The sequence below is a fragment of the Miniopterus natalensis genome, chromosome 12 (assembly GCF_054644295.1).
Source record: "Miniopterus natalensis isolate mMinNat1 chromosome 12, mMinNat1.hap1, whole genome shotgun sequence".
Classification (NCBI taxonomy): domain Eukaryota; kingdom Metazoa; phylum Chordata; class Mammalia; order Chiroptera; family Miniopteridae; genus Miniopterus; species Miniopterus natalensis.
Window position 1 is genome coordinate 34,925,660 of NC_142092.1, and position 18,999 is coordinate 34,944,658.

At 40.7% G+C, this 18,999-nt stretch overlaps 1 protein-coding gene across 2 annotated transcripts in view; it reads left to right on the top strand.

The window, feature by feature from the left end:
• The window catches only part of CFAP95 (cilia and flagella associated protein 95), a 274,652-nt gene that overhangs the window by 249,704 nt on the left and 5,949 nt on the right, over nt 1-18,999 (top strand). Inside the window, exon 6 of one of the 2 annotated variants that reach the window (XR_015715406.1) lies at nt 16,671-16,864. Coding sequence is in view for 1 of the 2 variants with exons in the window: in XM_087822699.1 (XP_087678825.1) it covers nt 16,671-16,674 (4 nt within the window). In the remaining variant the exon portion in view is untranslated. Of the gene's footprint in view, nt 1-16,670; nt 18,880-18,999 lie in introns of those variants that run through there. The other variant, XM_087822699.1, reaches the window with a different exon arrangement.

Here is an 18,999-nt window from a genome sequence, read left to right on the forward strand (position 1 = left end):
TGATGAAGCACAACAGGAAACTCAATTAGCTTCAGAAGCCAATACATTCGGTCTTGGAGGTCTAGTAAAGGTGCAAAGTACTTGAGGTTAGGTTTCAAAGGCACTAAGGCAGAAATCTAACGTAAACAAAATTGCTATTTAATTCCCTTAAATGTCAGTGTTTTTCTAGAAGTGATTTAAGTTACATTGGAACTAGTCAATCTTAAGTTGAACACAGATGATGTTCTTGGTTTCTGTTTGGGGGACAAGCTGCACCAAAAATTCTGCTTTTTTGGGTGTGTAAGGTGGTAATGATGGTGCTATGTACATTTTACCAAAATGTGTATTGTAAATTATGCATATTCATAGTATATATCATTGGACTCCATTGTAATTATGTGGCTTTCAGGTATTGATGCCTGATGAATTTAGATGAGTGGTTTAATCCTTCATGGCTCCATGGCTGATAACCTTTTAGTGAGACCTTTGGGAGAAATTGCTTATCACTTGGCAAATTTAAATGGGTAAACAAATGGGGTCGAAGATGCCTTTCACTAAGAGTTGGATTTGGAACTTGTTGTGAAGGTAGAGGGGAGGATGAGTCCCCTACGCTCTTTGTAATATTCTCCATAGTGGTACCTCCACTTTCTACACTGTCCAGAATACTCAGACAGGCATAATTTGGAACTGCTTTACATTCCTTTAGCAGATGTGGACTGTTGCATCAACCAACACATGGGTAGATTGTTTGGGATGAAAAAACTACTATCAGTCTAACACTATGTGTAACTAACTGTTCATGGTCATAATTCAGAGGGGACATTTTAAAACATTAATTATCTTTAGAGGAAAAAGTGTAAATCCAAGTGCAATGTTTGACTTTGCTAGATTCAAGAAACAAATTTAATGACCCTGATGAATGTGGAAGCCAGCAGTTGAATAAAACAACCCATTAGGCAGAAAATATAAGTCTTGTCATAGGAACAATCTAGACATTTGGTGATGGTCAATAGGCGAAGGTTGACTGAGAAATTAGCCATGAGGTCAGCCTAAATATGAACACCATGAGTTCTTCACCTCAATTGCCCGAGAAGGGTTGTCTTGTTTTGTTGATATTGCTGTTACGGAAAAAGAAAATCATGAATCTGGATATCCTTCCCCGTAATATTAACCATCTGCCCAAATGTAATCTTATTTCCTGGCTGACATTAGACTTTTGTGGTTCTCTTTTCATAGTGATTATGAAAAATCCCTAATGGTGACTGGTGCTCACTAACATAATTTAGGACAGTCACTGGAAGGCTGGCTTCCAAGTTCTTCAACTACAGGCCCCATTCCTCCAAAATTCCTTACATTCAAATATTAAACCTCCAAGAGAGTGGCAAGGAAAACTCATTTCACTTGTGAAAACTTCTCAAGGGAAATATGTTTTGAAAATTATTTTTAAGGATTAACCTTCTAAGGATGGAAGGAAGATGTGATCAAAAGGATGCAAGGCCAAGGTCAACTCACTCTGATTGATGGGGAAGAGGAAGGAAGCCTGTTTCTCAGGACCTCCCCAGGTGCAGAGAGGAATAGCTCCTCTACTAATGGTGAGCAGCTGTTCACAAAGAGGTGCTAACCTCAACTGTCATAACCAAAGTAGTTGAAAAATAATGTTTAAAACAAGTGGCAAGATGTGACCTCTAAATTTGAAGGATTGTGCAGCCAAAGTTGAGTTAAAAAAATGGGAGTCTCTCAAAGATACTCCCTAAGCTTTAGCTATTTTCCTCAGACTTTGACTTTTATCTGGTCTATTGACTTTATGAGGTTAGTCTCATTAGAGAGACGAGACCTGGCTTCCACGAGCTCAAGTTTGTATTGCATAGCTAATTCTGGGGGCGACTCCAAAAGAATTTGGAATGATACCCATAACTAGTCACACACTTGGAAGTTTTCTCATCAGCCTGAAATCTGACTGAGCCTTAAGTCATTGAACAGAAGGGAAGAGTTCATTTCTGTTGGGCCTTGTTTCCATATGTAAGAAAATTAAAAATAACTGCAATGAGAAGCCTGTAGAGGGTCCTTGTTGCACAGTTCTCCAGACAGAGACACACTCAGTTGACCCCTATTTATCCATATGTGTTTCCCGCTTCCCTACCACCCTTTTTAATTCAAAGTGCTCAGTTGGAGGCTTCTGGGGACAGAGGCCATGTTGCATTCTCCTCTGCATTTCCCCAGCCCGTACCTTTTCTTCAGGAGGTGTTTGATGCACGTTGACCTGGGAGGGTCTTGTGAGCCTTTAAAAGCCCCCCTGAGTAGAGAGCAGATGTAAGCAGAGGAAGTGGAGAGACCGGTTTGTCTCTCACTTGGTGGGAGCTGACCTCTTGGAAACGGAGGTGAAAGCCAAGAGTCGGGAGAGAAAGCTGTGGTTGGAGCTGGAATTCCAGGCCCTTCCCGGCAGCCGCTGGGTGATGTACAGGGTTGCTCCTGGAGGCGGAAAGCTGCTCTGCTCCAGGTTCTCTGGCTTTTATCCTCAAATGCGGACCATAATTCCAAGCTGGATGAGCTAGATGCCGTGTTGGTGGAATTTATGTTGCATCACTTTAAAAATGTTTCCTTTTTGCTTGGCCCTGGGTGATGTGCTTCTCCTTTTCTTCTTTCTCCTGCAGAGATAAAATGCTCTGGAGGAGTTAATGGTTTTATGGCCATGCAGCTGGCAGTCGGAGATCACGGAGACCGAAAGCTCAGTGCAAAAATCCAATTATTTTCTTTGAGATGAAAACCAACACTTGGGAGAAGGGCCTCTGTGTTGCAGGGTTGCTTGATTTAAGATTTTGTTCTAAAAAAGATGGGTTCTCTGATGCAGCTTGGTTCCTGGGTCACAGAAGCTCGCCTTTCTCTCCTATTCGATGCCGGCCACCTGAATAACCTGGGGTTCAGGAACTAGGACAAAAGGAACCATTTAAGTTTCTGGCAACTTTAGGGCATAAGGTAAGTTTTAATCTAACATTAAATATCGTAGGCTGATGATGGTGGTGTAGGAGATACTTGGGGAGTAATGTGAAAAGAGAAGCTGCCACTGAGAGTGTAGAAAGAAATATAGAAATGCCCAGAGAGAGAAAATGTAGAAAGAAATATAGACATGCACGGAGAGATAAGATAGCTAGAAACACCTGGGATTTTTCATTAGCTGAGCGTGGATAGGAGAATTTCCAACGCCAAACCAAAGATAGAATGTTTGTGTTCCTTTTTTTTTTTTTTTTTTTTAAATAGTAGCCAGTGCAGAATGCAAAAGGAATAGAAATAGCTGCTGCCTGGTTTCCCAGAATGAGAAATGATCTGTCACCTAACCCAACACTGTCGCCTATTCCCTAGCCATCTCGTCCCAAAAATCTTGTGGAAAGATATAATGATGTATTTACAAAGAAGCCCAGAAAAGGGAGTGACTTAACCAAGGACACAAAAGACTTAGAATCAGAATTGGAGTCAGAAACTGGGCAGAAGGGCATAGGCCAGAGTGTGGGCCTTGAAGTCAAAGAGACCTGGGTTTGAATTCCAGTGCTGCGGCGTAGGAGTGCTGACTTCTTATCTGAGCTTTCATTCCCTCACCTATAAAATGGGAAAATAATACTTACCTAGGTAATATGTTAAGAGGATTAGTGATAATACTATTATCACTATTCATGCACAAACGTATTTTCCCCATAATAATCCTGTAGAGCAGGTGAAAGGGAACATTGGGTAATAATACAGAAAGGAAGTCGGACTCAGATTACGGAGGAACTAGAATTCATCTGCTGTGCCTGTCAATATGCTCGGTCACAAGGGACAGAGATGGGCTTTTAAACCCACACTGATATGACGTGGCCTCGCCGCCTGCTACAGGCCCAATGGAGGCTGATGGGAGCGGTAGCACTGTGGAGTAGCAAAGCTGTTCTTACACGGCCGTGGTTAGACCCTTGAAAGCTGACTTGGTCCCTACTCCAGGGTAAAGGTGTAAAAGACAGGATTCTTCCTTCACATGGGGTGCCCTGTCATCCGAACCCCAGCAGTGCCTCTATGAAGGACCAGGACCCACGCACTCAAATGCATTCTCCCCAGGCGTATAGCATTTGCACTGCTGATTGCTGGTTTGGGGGTACACTGAAGTGAAAGCATGCTAAAACCTCGGCCAAGTCATTGTTCTTGTTAATCCTCAAACATGTGGTCTGGTCTAGCTAACTAACTTAAGCCAAAGAATAATGAATTAAAAGGATGCGCACAGGGTAGCTCAGGGGATGAAAGGAAGTGCCGAGCAACCAGACCTCAGCAGATGGGAGTTCAGGCTTATCTGGGGATCTGTAGGAGGCAGGAATAAATGAGCAATCTTTTGGGGGTGCCACTAACGGGACTGATTTGTTTCAATGATTTTCCCAAACTCGGGCCAATCCCCTGAAAATTCAAATTCCTAGAGTAAAGAACCTGACTGGTCCAGCTCAGGCCATGTGTTTATAATCCCATCCAGATCCAGCAAATGAAGGAGAGATATTTTCTTCTAGGAGAAAGAAGAGGAGAAACTTAGTCGGTGAAAACATCAGCTGTCTCCCCTCTGGTTAGCACTCCTATAGAAAATTACGGTCTCCTGACTATAGTCCACAGTCTTCCTCTGGGGAAGCTGTTGTTTCTCCTTGTGCCTTCAGATCTAGGAGTGACAAAGGACTCCCTGGTTTAACCCTCCCGAGAGCACTTCAGCATGCCTGTTAGTTTCTCTGAACCCTGAACTCAGCTTTGTACATTGCCCCTCATTAAACCCTCCTCAATTACCCTGTTTCAGTATATTATCTATTTGCTGCTAGGACTCTCCCTGTTGTGACTGTATTACTGTCCCTATTTTATAGATGAGAAATCTGGGGCCCATCACAGAGCATCTAGAGCCCACATTGTCCATCTGTAAAACTAAGGCTCTCTCTACTAAGCTACTCTATTCAACCATCTTCATACTTAAGAGAGTTTTTGCCTTCAGCTAAAGAATTACTCTCTGGCCTGTCAGGCATTAATTTATGTGTGGGGATGTATTTTTGGAAGAATGACCCTTTCTTCTTCCCACCAGGCATAGGTCCCACTCTGTACTACCCACCAAATGTGATCTGGGTCCTTGTTTTCAATTCTCGAAGAACTTTTCTTTCTTTAGTTTAAAAAGAATTGCTCTGAATACCCTCTTTTCACTCAGGAATACCTCCTGAGAGTTTAACATTTGCAATCCTATTAAGCAGAACTTTTAAACTTATTTGAAAATAACCTTAATAAAATCTGACTCAAGGAAAGTCCTGAAATACCAGATCAGAGAGGAACCTAATTACCTATTTTTTCCTACTCTGGATGCTACAAAGCAGATTTGAGCTAGAAATGACCTTTGAGATTACCCAGTTTCTTAACCTCATTTTGAGTAACACAGACCCTCTTAAAATTTGAAAAAGCTATGAACCCTCTCCCCAGAAAAATATGAATTCTTTCTCTCTCCCTTTCTCCCTCCCTCCCTCCCTTTCTCTCTCTCTCTCTCTCTCTCTCTCTCACACACACACACACACACACACACAAACACACACAATATTTCCTATAATATTGGGGATTCATGGACCCCAGATTAAATCTCCCTGTTCTAAGCTAATCCCTTAGATTTACAGATAAGTAAGATAATACCGAGCCAGGTAAAATGACTGGCCCAAGTTCACACAGCTCATTAGTTGATATATCAATTGGGTTGGGTGAACTATGCTACAGTAACAATCAACACATTTCAGTGGCTAAAACAACATATTTATTTCCTATTTGTGCTGTGTTTCTACTGTGTGTGTTCTGCTCCGTGTCATTTTTACTTGGGAATGCAGGGTGATGAATGCCTTCAAGGACATCATCAGTCATCGTGACAGAAGAGGAGAGAACATCTGTCATCATGACAGAAAGAGAGAACAGTGCAAACTATGCACTGATTCTAAAGCTTTTGCCCGAAAGGGACACATCACTGCTGGTCATACTTCACTGGCCAAGGAAGTCACATGGCCATGCCCAACCTCGGCTGGCAGAGAAACATTCAATGGGTAGCACACATGACCAAGAAAGCTGGAAAAGCCAGAAGTAGGACCAAACATGTTTATTTTTGTCTAGTGCTCTCTACTCTTCCAAGGCTACCCTATCATAATCTAATTCATCTGGATGTATCCATAGAAGATTTGTCATTGCTTAGGAGGTCTATTTTTCTGATATAAAATCAAGACTCAGTTGAAGGCTTCTGTTTGTCTTATTTGTAAATGCTGCTTTTCTGGCACAGTTCATTTAAGATCCTATAGCAACAAAGGAGTATTGTTTCAGACTGGGTGGGTTATTAATTTCATACAACACTCATTTTTCAAACCAAAATATTTTTTTTTTACTGTTGTCTGTATTACTCTTATGTTTCAAATATTCATTTATTTTTTTCTGGCCCTCCAGAGGTTGGGCCCATGGTGTTGCCAGTGCAAACACAGGAGTTTCTGGATTTTTCTTACTTTAGCAATTAGTGATAGATGTGGCTCTATTTTTATCTTCAGTTGTTCATTTATTCCACAATTTACTGAATACCTGCTTTGTTCTGAGGATTGTAGTGAGGATTAAATTAAAAAATTTGCCAAGCCTAGTGCAGAGTTGTTGCTCAAAACACATTGGCTGGTGTATGTGTTTATATTTTGAAGTCAACATAGGATAATGATTGAGAGTACACACTTACTTTAAAGTTTAGACTATTTTATTAATCTCTCTGTGCCTCAGTTTTCTTTATTAAATAGGAATAATAATATTACCAAACTCTTGGGCTGTGGTGAGTTTTAATTACAATAATACATGTAAAGCATCTACCCAGGACCTGGATCAGAGAAAGTCCTGGATAAAATTAGCTACTGTTAGTGTTACAGCATAATTACTAGAAAATGTGATTTACCATTTGCCACGTGCGCAGTGCAGTGAGGAGGAAGCTAGGTAGACTTGGGCTTCAGTCTCAGCTCTTCATGGTGTGAACTGAGGCAAGTTACTGCTCTGAGCTTCAGTGTCTTCTTGGGTGATATATGCCAGCCCTCCTCACTTTGCAGGGTGTTTGGGAGGATCCTATAGGGATACAACATTACAGTGTCACACAGAGCATGGCATTTTAGAGGCAGTTAATATTAGGCCTTGTGGATGTTGTGGGGCATACACAGATGAGCAAAGGAAACAAGTCTTCCCTCTCACCTTCAAGGGGTTCCTAATCTCACTGTGGAAATAAGAGAGGCCCACACACAACTGCCCGAAGTGGCGAGTGCCTTGAAAGGGCTGCAGCTGACAGGCTGCAGAAGTTTACATTAGGTGAGTCCCTATAAGAGGGTCATTTGAGCTGGGCTCTTGGCTGAGAAGAGTGCTCTTTACTAAAGAAATATTTTAATTTACAGACACTATTGGTCTTCCTTTCTCTCTCATCGTCACCCCCTGCTTGCCTCCAAACCTCAGGACACCCTGTCACGCACCACTGATAATTGTGTATGGAGAGGGGAAACTCATTACCTTCCGTCGCTGCAGCAGTTTGCTGAGGCTCTGTCCTCTGGCGTGACATGTATAGCAGCCAGTTAAGACTTAATTTTCTAGTATTCCCTGAACTTTGCAGCCCCCATTTTTCATTTGCTATCTGAGATTCCTTGCGCCAGCACCCTAGAACCACTGCTGGAAAGACTCACTTACCATCAGATTTGATGAACAAATACGAAAAACATTTTACCAGAGATAGGCTACAAGTGATGTGAGTTTAGTTTTGATTCTTAGTGATAGTTTCATACGCTCCTTTCTGCTTCCTGTGGCCAACTGCCTTTCTCCACCTAATTCTCAAATAAAATGCCTTGGAGGTACCTGACCTTGGGCATTTTTGCCTGGAAATGTTATAGTCCAGGATCTGTCTAGGTGTTATTATTATTTCCTTTTAATCTTAGTCTCTGGACTTGTTTGATAGTGTAGGAAACCTTTTATTTCTTTTTTTTCCCCCTCTCACGAGTCACTTGCTAGAATTGCCCTATGACACAAAACTTATCTAAAGATATCTCAGGGCCAGAAGGCATTTTTCCTGCCTCATTGTCTGTGGATTCATTTGTCGGTGAGGCAGGATTTTGATCAAGGTATTTTTCCACCCTGGAGCTCACTGCTCCCTACACAGCCCCTCCGCCTTAGCCCCATGAAAGCATTGATCAGGGATGATGGCTGAACACCCTCTCATCCCACCGCCTTCAGCTCTGCAGCCCATCTACTAAGGGGTTAGCAGGCCTGCTGTCATTCTGGACCTGTGACGTTTTGGTAACTGCCTGCCCTTTCCCAACACATATATCCATCCACATCACTGCACTGGGACCAGCCATTTTATACAGCTTGGCTATGCCTTCCCAGCTTTATTTCATCTGTGGGATGGGAGCTTAACGAAAATGTTCTTTCCTGGGATTTTGGATTTGGGACTGAGAGGTAGTTAAGCCAGCCTCTTACAGGGGGTGGAGACACAGATGTGAAGATGAGGGGCATTGGATGTCAGTTTTCTCCCTGGTGAAGCCAGCACACAGTGAAAAAAATGGAGCAGGCGTGGAGACGGGAGAGTGTGGGGGCCTGGAGATGGAGGGTCCTGAGGGCCACTTGGAGCTCTGGTCCCGCTTGTTCCTACAGCCCAGTAGTGCCTGTCTTCATGTGAGGCTGACTCTCCATTGGGTACCACAAATACCCTCAGACCTTTCCAATAAATCTCCTCAGTTTAGGCTGGCGAATGTTGGTTTCTGTTACAGGTAATCAAAGAGTCCTAATTAGCACAATGTTTTTCTTTACCAAATTGCTGGTTTTATTATTCCAGTAATAGTTAACAAGAGAAAGGTTATATTATTATTTAGTACCTTTGCGATCATAGAGGTAAAAACATAAATGTTCTCAGAAAAGAATCATCAAAGATAACCCAAAGAATTGAAAGCAAGGTCTTAAAGAGATATTTGTGTACCCATGTTCACTGCAGCATTACAACAGCCAAAAGGTGGAAGCAACCCAAGTGTCCGTCAGTGAATGAATGGATGTACAGAATATGGTATATATGTATAATGGAATTTTATTCAGCCCTTAAAAGGAAAGAAAGTCTATTACATGCTACAACATGGATAAAGCTGGAGAACATTATGCTAACTGAAACAAGCCAGTTACAGGCACACAAAAAGAAAATACCATCTGATTTCATTTATAATGAGGTATCTAGAGTGGTCAAATTCAAAGAGATAGAAAGTACAATGGCAGTGGCCAGGGGATGGAGGGGAGGGGAGAATGGGAAATTATTGTTCCATAGGTATAGTTTCAGTTTTGAGAGATAAAAGAAACCTGAAGATTGGTTGCCCAACAATGTAAGCGTACATGCTTAACATTCCCGAACTATACACTGAAAAATGGTTGAGAAGGTTAATTGATGCTATGTGCATTTTATCACAATTTTTAAAAAATAATAATCAAATTCCCTGAATATATTACTAATTTCTGGGGTGTGGACAGAGATAGTGGCATGAACCTGGAGCATGAGGAAGAGGTGCCCATTCTATTCTAGGCTTTGGACTCGAAGAAGTATGGCTTGTCCAGCACCATTGAACTTCTTATACTTCATTTTACTCATATGTTCCTTGAGATCATGCATAGTTTGTAGGTTTTGGGTCCTATGCAAAATGCTGGGAACATGAAGATGAATTAGATGTGATTTGCTAGAGAAGCTTGTCCATAGGAAGTAACCCCGGGCCATGCCTGGAAAGAACAACCAAGGGAATTTCACCAGGTGGGAAGTGAGAGATGGCCTTCCAGGCAGAGAAGCAGCATACACAAAGGCCCTGTCAGGAAACCAGATGGGTTTGGAATATCCTGAGGACCACTTTTGTGTTGAAGCCTGGGCAGCAGATGGGGCAGATAAAAGAAGGGAGTGGTGGAGCTGGGGGCTGAGTAGGGAGGCCAAGACTGGACTGTGGAGGGTGTCCTGTGGATTATTTCAGAGACAGGCAGCATTTCCGTCTGTGTGTTCTGCGGACCCCTGGCCTCTCTAGAGGCTCTTAGACAAATAACCTGGGAGATACACCATACTCTGTCCCCTTCTTTGGTATTTTGGGTACTCCTTACCATACAAAAGATCAAATGAATTCCTGCTATAAAAATCCTGATTGACTCTGTTTGACCAAGCATTTTTCCAAATTTCTATGACCATAGAAGTTTTTTGGGTGTACCCTTTAGTGGCAGGCCTACATTTAAAATAATCACTTTGGAAAGTTTATCTTAAGGTTGGGACACTGGAATACAGTTTTATTTTTAAGATGAGGGAACTTTACTGGGAGATGATCTCACATTCTGTGAGTATGTTCAAGACGATTTCCTTACCTGCCTCCCTCTGCTAACTTTCTCAGACAGGGAGATGTCATGTAGGAGAAGGCTTTGTGTAAGGGGCAGATGGATTCGGCATCTGTGTTCATGTTCTGCCCCAAAGGAGTGACTTACTTTCTTCTACAGAAGCAAGTCTCTGAGACAAAGATTTAGGCGCAAGTAAACTATTCGGGAAGTGATACCAGGAAACATTCATGGTGGAGTGAGAAGCTGAAGCAGGGAAGGTAAGACAGCCGGTAGGTAATGTGTAATCAAGCAATTTCCCACTGGGGGCAACTGAGGCTTTGGGGAGCTCTGAGAGGCAGAGTGGACTCTGTACCCCCAGGTTACTCTACTGGAGTGTTGAGGGATTCGGGCTTTTATCCATCAGCTCCTGCCAGTGAGTGCTTAAGGGCTGCTCCTTTTAATTCCCTGGCATTGCTGGTCTGTCACAGGCAAAAGCAGAGTAGGCTCCAGGGATCAGAGAAAGTCCGCTGACAGACGCATGCAGGTACTGCACCTGGAAGTGAGACTGACTGGTAAGGGCCTAGGGCAGTGATTTTCAACCAGAGTGTGGCAAGAATTTGTAAAACATGCAATACCTAACTATTTAGTCAGGAGCACTGACTTCTTTTCCCTGAGATTGTCAAATAAAAAAATGACAACAGCCAATACAACAATAGCCATCAGGTCTGAGTAAATCAAAATTATACCTATTTTTTGTCAGATCAGCAAAAAATATATTTTTTGATGTGCTGCAGAATTTTAGTAATTAGTTTGTGTGCCATGAGATGAAAAAGGTTGAAAATCTCTGGCCTCAGGCTAAGGGTAGGGCACTGGAAGTGTTTGCTACAGTCTTAAAGCTGGAGAAGCTGGAAAGAGCATTACTATTTTAATCGCTCTGTTGTTTATAGCGAAGGAAGACTTTCTGATAGCGTGGCAAGTTTCTGTTCATTGTTTCAAGATGATAGAATTTTACTTGTAGTTTCTTTTTTACAATATCCAACGATCTTGTTTAACTGATTTAACTCTCACTTTGGCCTTTTTTATTCTAGGTTCCAGATTTTTTATTAGTGTGATTATTACTCCAAACCATATCTTAGCCCTTCTGAAGAGGCACTGTTGGTACCATCCAGTTCTTGCTTTTGTTTTGGGCTGGTATTTCTAAATCTCCTTTCTAAATTGCCTTTAACTTTGTCTGAAGCAAGGTTTATGGTGCTCATGTCTCCTGGCTGTTGAATGGAAGAAGATCAGGTGGGCCACTTTGGACTATGTTCCTGTATCAGTCCTTTCAGTTCCCTCTCAGCCCCCAGACCAATTCACTTGGGCATCCCAATCTCAGGACTTATCTTTTCATCATTAATCAACTGATGCTTCATTCTTGTGCGTGTGTCATTGTTCATTCAACAAGAATTCATAGAGCACCTACAATGTTCAACAGGCACCGCTGCAGATGATCTGAGTAGGTGAGTGGGAGGATGCAGGTGGACAGAGGCTCCAGAGAACAGACTGTGGAAAGAGGGATTTGAGTGCAAGGCTCATTTCAGCCTTGGGCAAGTCACTTTGCTTTTCTGAGGCTCAGATAACTCATCTATAAAACGATTCCTCTGTTATGAGCTGCATTGTGTCCCCCCAAATTCATAAGTTAAGGTCCCAACCATCGGTACCTCATATTTGGAAATAAAGTCTTTATAGAGGTAATTATGTTAAAATAAGGCTATTGTGGTGGGGCCCTAATCCAATGTGACTAGTGTCCTTATAAGAAGAGGAAGAGCCATAGGGGTGCACATGCACAGAGAAACAACCATGTGAAAGGCAGCAACAGGGCAGCCACATTCAAGCCAAGGAAACAGGCCTCAGAGGAAACCAACCCTACTTACACCTTGATCTTGGATTTCCAACCTCCAGAACTGTGAGAAACAAATAAATTGTTTAAGCCACCCAGTCTGTGGTATTTTGTTATTGATAGGGGCATAAGGGGAGAATAAAAATATGGTTTTTGTTTTTCCCTTCTCTCTCTTTCTCTTTCCCACCCTTTCACTAACAGAATGTGTAATTAATTAGTTAACTATAAATTTAATTTTATGCTATGGCTAAGATTTTGTTGCAGTTCTTAGTTGATCAGGCAGAAAAAGAGACTTTTAACCCAGCCCTGAACTTACACACCTGGCCACCAGGAATGTGAAGGCTGGTCTATTAGGTCTTAGAAACACTGGCACGACACACACCTGGTCACCACTTAACCGGTTTCATAACACTGACCATCCTGTTCTGGGGGCCAGTAATAAAAACATTCATCAAGACCCCCACAGGGACTCAAATTCCAGGACAGCAAATCACCAGTACCCCCCTTTGTACTCTCTACACATATTCCCTTCCCCTGATTTCTTCATTCTTCTTTCCCTCTCCCTCCTTATAAAAACCCTGGGCTGCACTGAGAGGGTGAGATGGGTTTTTGAGGACAAAAAAAGTCTCCTATCTCCCCAATTGCTGGCCATTGGAATAAACTTCTTTCCTTTACCTCAGCACCTGTCTTGTCAGTTTGGCTTTCACAGTGACAGGCAGTTAGGACCTGGCCACTACTATACTTACTTTATGTGGTTATCAATAATATTAAATCATATAATGCACACAGAACACTTAGTATAGCCCCTGACACATATAAAACAATAACTACATGCATGGAGTTATTTTTGCTATTATTATCACAAAGATAAACTAGACATCAATATCATACTAAAACTACACTATATCGAGATGAAGAAACATGGACTGAAATATCTATAAAACAAGATGGAGAATACTAAGTGCCAAAAAGAGGAAAGAACAGTCCACGGTAGTCAGAGGAGGGAGAGCTGGGAGGAGGGACCGAGGGGAGGCTGAACTGGTTTGATAAGGGGGTAGTTTTGACCTGAGATGGGTAGGATTGGCACATGCAGATGGCAGTGCTAGGATGGTAATTGTATGAATGTTTTATTATGCATATTATACATTAATATGCCATGTTCATAAATATCTATGCTTAATTGACCTGGAGGAATATTAGCTCATTATTCATTCAGTCACTAGATATTTATTGGACGCCTACACTGAGGTACTGTTGTTGATGTTAAGGAAACAGCAAAACAGTCGCTACCTTCATCAAATTGATATTCCAGGGGGTGATGTTCATGATTTTTAAGAATAGAAAGTTTCTGAAATGGTATGTGCAGTATGATCCTATTTTAAACATAAATGTGAATATATTAGTTTATGTTTTATAAAAATGAGATCATGCGTATATAGTTATAAATAAAGAGAAAGTGAAGAAACTTGAACAACAGAAATTTGGAAAGATAGATACAAAAGTGTTAACTGTGATTATATTTTAGTGCTGGAATTACCTCATTTCATTTTTCTTTATCTGTATTTTCCAAATTTGGAGGCAATAAACTTGTGCTGTATATATAATGTTTGTTTTAAATTTTATTTTATTTCTTAAATTATAGTTGACATTCAATATTATTTTGAATTAGTATCAGGTGTACAGCATAGTAGTTACACATTTATATAATTTACAAAGTCATCCCCCAGTAAGTCTAGTACCCACCTGGCATCATTATTACAATATTATTGACTACATTCCCTATGGTGTACTTTACATGCCCATGACTATCATGTGACTGCCAATTTGTACTTCTGCATCCCTTCACCTTTTTCACCGAGCCCCCCAGCCCCCTCCCATCTGGCAACCATCCGTCTGTCCTCTGTATCTAGGCATCCGTTTCTCTTTTTTTATTTTGTTCTTTAGATTCCACATATAAGTGAAATCAAATGGCATTTGTCTTTCCCTGTCTGACTTGTTTCACTGAGCATAATACCCTCTAGGTCCATCTGTGTTGTTGCAAATGGTAAGCTCTCATTCTTTTCATGGATGAGTAATATTCCTTTGCATGTATGTACCACCTCTTCTTTATCCGATTGTCTACTGATGGGCACTTGGGCTGCTTCCACATCTTGGCTATTGTAAATAACACTACAATGAACATAGGGGTGCGTATATCTTTTCAAATTAGTGTTTTGTATTTCTTCAGATAACCACCCAGGAGTGGCATTGCTGGGTCATAAGACAGCTCCCTTTTTAATTTTTGAGGCAACTCCATACTGTTTTACACAGTGGCTGCCCCAATTTGCAACCCCTTCGACAGTGCACGAGGGTTTTCTTTTCTCCACACCCTCACCAACGCTTGTTGTTTGTTGACTTACTGATAGCCATCTGACATGGTTTTAATTTGTATCTCTCTGATGATTAGTGATGCTGACCATCTTTTCATATACATGCCTGTTGGCACCTGTATGTCCTCTTTTGATAAATGTTTACTCAGGTCCTCTGCCCATTTTTATTGAATTGTGGTTTCTTTTTAAAATAAATAATGTTTTAAAGGGTATGTATTATATATGCAATTCAGCAACTAAGTGCTAAAAGTTAGAATTTAACAGAAGTAGCAAAGAGCCCTTTCCTACTATCTTATTCCCATCTCCTAGACGGTTGTCACATTTCTAACCCCGAAGGACTCTTTCTGTTGTTACTGTTTTTCACATTTCCACTTGAAGGCCTTTGATGCTCAGCTCGTTCCCCCCACATCTGCTACCATCCTTCTTGTCTGTGGTCCATAAATCCTTTTATTTGATTAAATGACATCTTTAGCTTGAAGGGAGTGCTTTTCCCAAAGAACATTGTGCTCAGCTTCTGAAGCTTTGAGCTTTTAGAAGGAAAAATGCTCCATAACTGCAAGCGATTGCTGTTCCTATTTGTTTTATAGTTTTTAAATGTGTAGAACATGTTCAAATAAAGCTGGCTAGAAATTAGTTCATGGATTTTATAATGACAGATAAAACCCATGGAATTTAGGATTTCCTTGATGGTGTGGGTCTCTGGTTTACAAGAGGGTTTCTGATATAAAAGCATGGCCCCCTTCCTGGCCCCCAAAACAAAGGAGATGGACCTAGACTCACCAGCCTTGGGACAGAACCTCAGCTGTTGGGGGCATTGGCAGAGCCAAATTCTAGGCTGAGGTTCAGGAAAAGTTTGCTGGTCATGGCATCACTTTTGGCAAACACAGTTTAACTTTTTTTTCCATTGAGGCCCCATTTGCTGGGCATGACCTGGTTTATCTGGCAAAGCTTGTTAGTGGTGCCCCAGCTGTCCAGAGCTTTCAGATAGACTGGGCGTGGTGGTTTTAATAGGCTCACAGTGTAGAGTATGATATTTTCTCATTTCTTTTTTTGCTATTTACTCTGGTTTCTTACCCAATCCTTCCCGTCTTTTCTTTTTAATTCAAATGCTGGAAATGTTTAACATTTTGCAGTGCATGGATTTATTCCATAAATATTTTCTGATCCCTATTGGTCACTTGTGATTGTGGACCCTCCTGCCACTGTGACTAAAATTGATCAACTTGCCTATGTAATTTTTTTTTAAATGAAAGTCCAGTGGGGGTGGTTATAGTTTGACTAATGAGTTACATGGATTATGGACAAAAGGGAATGAGTTATTTTAAAATTGAAATGAACATGCATTGATATGTTCATGTCACTGGAAAAACTCAAAAGTTAAGGAAAAAATCTGATTCCTCATTGAAAAAGCCATTTATGTTACTGTTTCACTTTGTAACTTAAATTTTTTCAGTTTTCTATTGCTATTAGGAAAAGTACATTCAATGGCCTATCAGATCTGGCCTCAGCCTATTCTGCAGCCTCAAGCCTTGCATTCTAACCAGAGCATAATTGACTAGAGGTAAACTCCTTTACCTCCAATCTTCACATTGTATTTTTAGTCCCTGGACTGCTTCCCCTATTGCTCTCAGTATGGGTAACTCCTGCTTTTCTGTCAGGTCTCAGCTCACAAATGGCTTCCTCTGGAGAACCTTCCCAAATCCTCTTGGTCTAGGTCAAGGTCCCCTCCTTTGTGTTAGGTCATTATAGCAGGTCATTGCCTGTCCACTCCTCTGTCTTCTCCATTAGTCTGTAAAATTGCTAAGAGTAGAGACCCTGTGTTTATGCTGTTATTTCATCCCTTGTACCTAGCACAGTGCCCAGCTGGCTCATAGTAGGTGTTGAATAAATATTTCTTGACTGAGTGGGTACATTGGAATAATTTTTCCAGAGAATGAATCAGTTTTGAAGTGGTTTTATTAGTCCTGTGCTGCCATTTACTTGGGTGCCTCAATTATCCAATCAGTCGATCAGTTCAGATTGAACAATTATTATTGAACACCATCCTATGTCAGCTATGTCCCATTACACTATGCAATTGACCTTCCCATTATCTTTCTGTTTTACAGTTGAGGACCCTCAGGCTCAGGAAGGCTGAAGAACTTGATCATGGCAACGGATAGTGAACAGAAGAAATCCAGGCTTCAGAGACCCAACTCATTGCTCCTCTTTAAACTTCGGACTTTACCATGTTTTTTTGCTGTAACCGTCTGATAGACCATTGCATTAGAACCCAGGAAGCCTTGAATTAACTACCTAAAAGGTACAACTTAGAAATCAATATGGGATCTTGGAGGGGAATTAGGAGAGGAAGCGCTGGCCTATGGATCCAGACCCCTGGGTTCTCTTCTTACCTTTGTTACTAACTAGCTGTGTGACATTGGACATGTCACTTGGTCTTCCTGGACCTTAGTTTTCTCATCTATTCAGTGACTGGGAGTGATTGGATACTTTTTTAGGGGCCCTCCATCTTCAAATTCTATAATCCTAACCTTGAAAACTGGTAAGAGGCGGCAGACTCGCACAACGATCAGTGCTCAGGGTATCAGCAAGTCCATCCCAAGGAGCTTACCTCTCAGGGGCTTTCCTGAAATTGCATTCTGAAGGTAAGAAGTAAAGAGAATAAACACAGCTTCGTATCACTCTCTTCTTTACTTTTTTGTACATGCCAAGTAGCAAAATAATGACCATGAGCCCCAGTTCTCATCAGCCGTCATCAGTGGCCTGTGAATACGCCGGAACACAGGCTGGCTGTCTTCCGCACACCTTCCCGTATTCGCACAACACCTGTACGAAAACTGTTTGTAGCTCTGTGCCTCTTGAAACTACTTTATGTATTTAAGCAATTAGCAATCAGACTTCACATCACGTTGCGGCACAAGCAAATCTGAAATGTAAAAATTCAAATTGTAGGGAATGAAAATAGATTTTAAGTTGTTTGCATATAAATTGATTTCCATGAACAATTAAAACTTACCATATTTGCAATGATTTTTAGATGTGCCAAAGTAAATAAAGTAATTATATTACCCACGTGTGAACGTAGTAAAAGACCAGGTAAACTGTCATTCTGAATTTTAAAAGAGCCAATTTTGGCTTTAATGTAGCTGAAATCAACAGAGTGAATTAAAAATATATGTAACTTTAAAACTTAAAAGTTATCATAGAATGTATATCAGTAAATACCTTAAAACTCCTTTTAAAAAAAAATTGAAGTTGTGGAGAGGGAAACAGAAAAGGAATTAAAATTAACGAGATTTGAACTTGAGAATTCTTCTATGTTAAAACAGCAGCCACAGCCAAAATCATAGAAAGTTAAATAGAAAATGAAGATACTTTCTTCTGTTTTCTCTGATTGTGTGACTTTGAAACTATATTAAAAATCAGGAAATTCATTTTTTCCTGTCACCAGCTGTCAATGTAGGCAAGTCACTTTACCTCTCTGGAGAAAAGTTTTGCTGTGCATGGGGCTAATATTTCATGAAAACTGTTAAACCTTAGCAACTTTAGGAAGATGCTAGAGTGTCCTACTAGGAATGATACCACAGATTACAGCCTTATTCCAAGTTAAATAAATGCTGGAAGTGTATGTCTGCTCTTCTTCAGAAAAATGATTCATTTTGCTTCCATACTGAATCAACTTCCTGTCTTCAAATGGGATTTCCATTTATAAAAAAGTCCTGACCATTGACATTGGGGTATAGGCATGTAAAAGTCAAACCCCACTGATCATAGATGAGAAAATTCCTGAGATTCTTAACTTGTGTGGCAAAAGGTAGAACATACTCCATTAAAAGCCAGATTTAGAATTGAAAGATATATTTTTAGCAAGATTTTTGAAGCATTGCGACACCTCATGGAAAATGGATCCCTTTCCTGCATAAGAATGTTGCACATTTTTTGAGAAGTTAATTACAAACAGCATTGCTTCCTTGCTGACCAACAAATCAATAGCATCCTAGAGTTTTGTGGCACTTTTTTTGAAAGAAAATACTTTACTCAGGTGAGAAATTCTATTTTTCTTGTTCATAAAATTCCTAATTTGATTTGTCTCTGTGAAAATGTAAAAATATGTATCACTTGTGGACCATTGAGAGAATTTATTCCAATGTTGAAACTCAGAGAGAAGCCAGGAATGGGGCGAGCTTCAGTGTTAAAACTTGGTTTTGAATACAATTCCCTTTCAAAACAACTGAAACCGCAACAATGTTGATTTTCAGAGCAGAGCTCATTTTATTTTATTTTTTATTATCATTTATACATGTTTAACTTTAAACATGTATAAATGATAATAATCCCTCATCAATTTATTCTGTCCACGAATTTAATTCTCATGCTGCTGGACTTTGGTAGAGCAGTCTGCATTCTTAAATTCATCTGCTTCTGAACTAAAAAGAC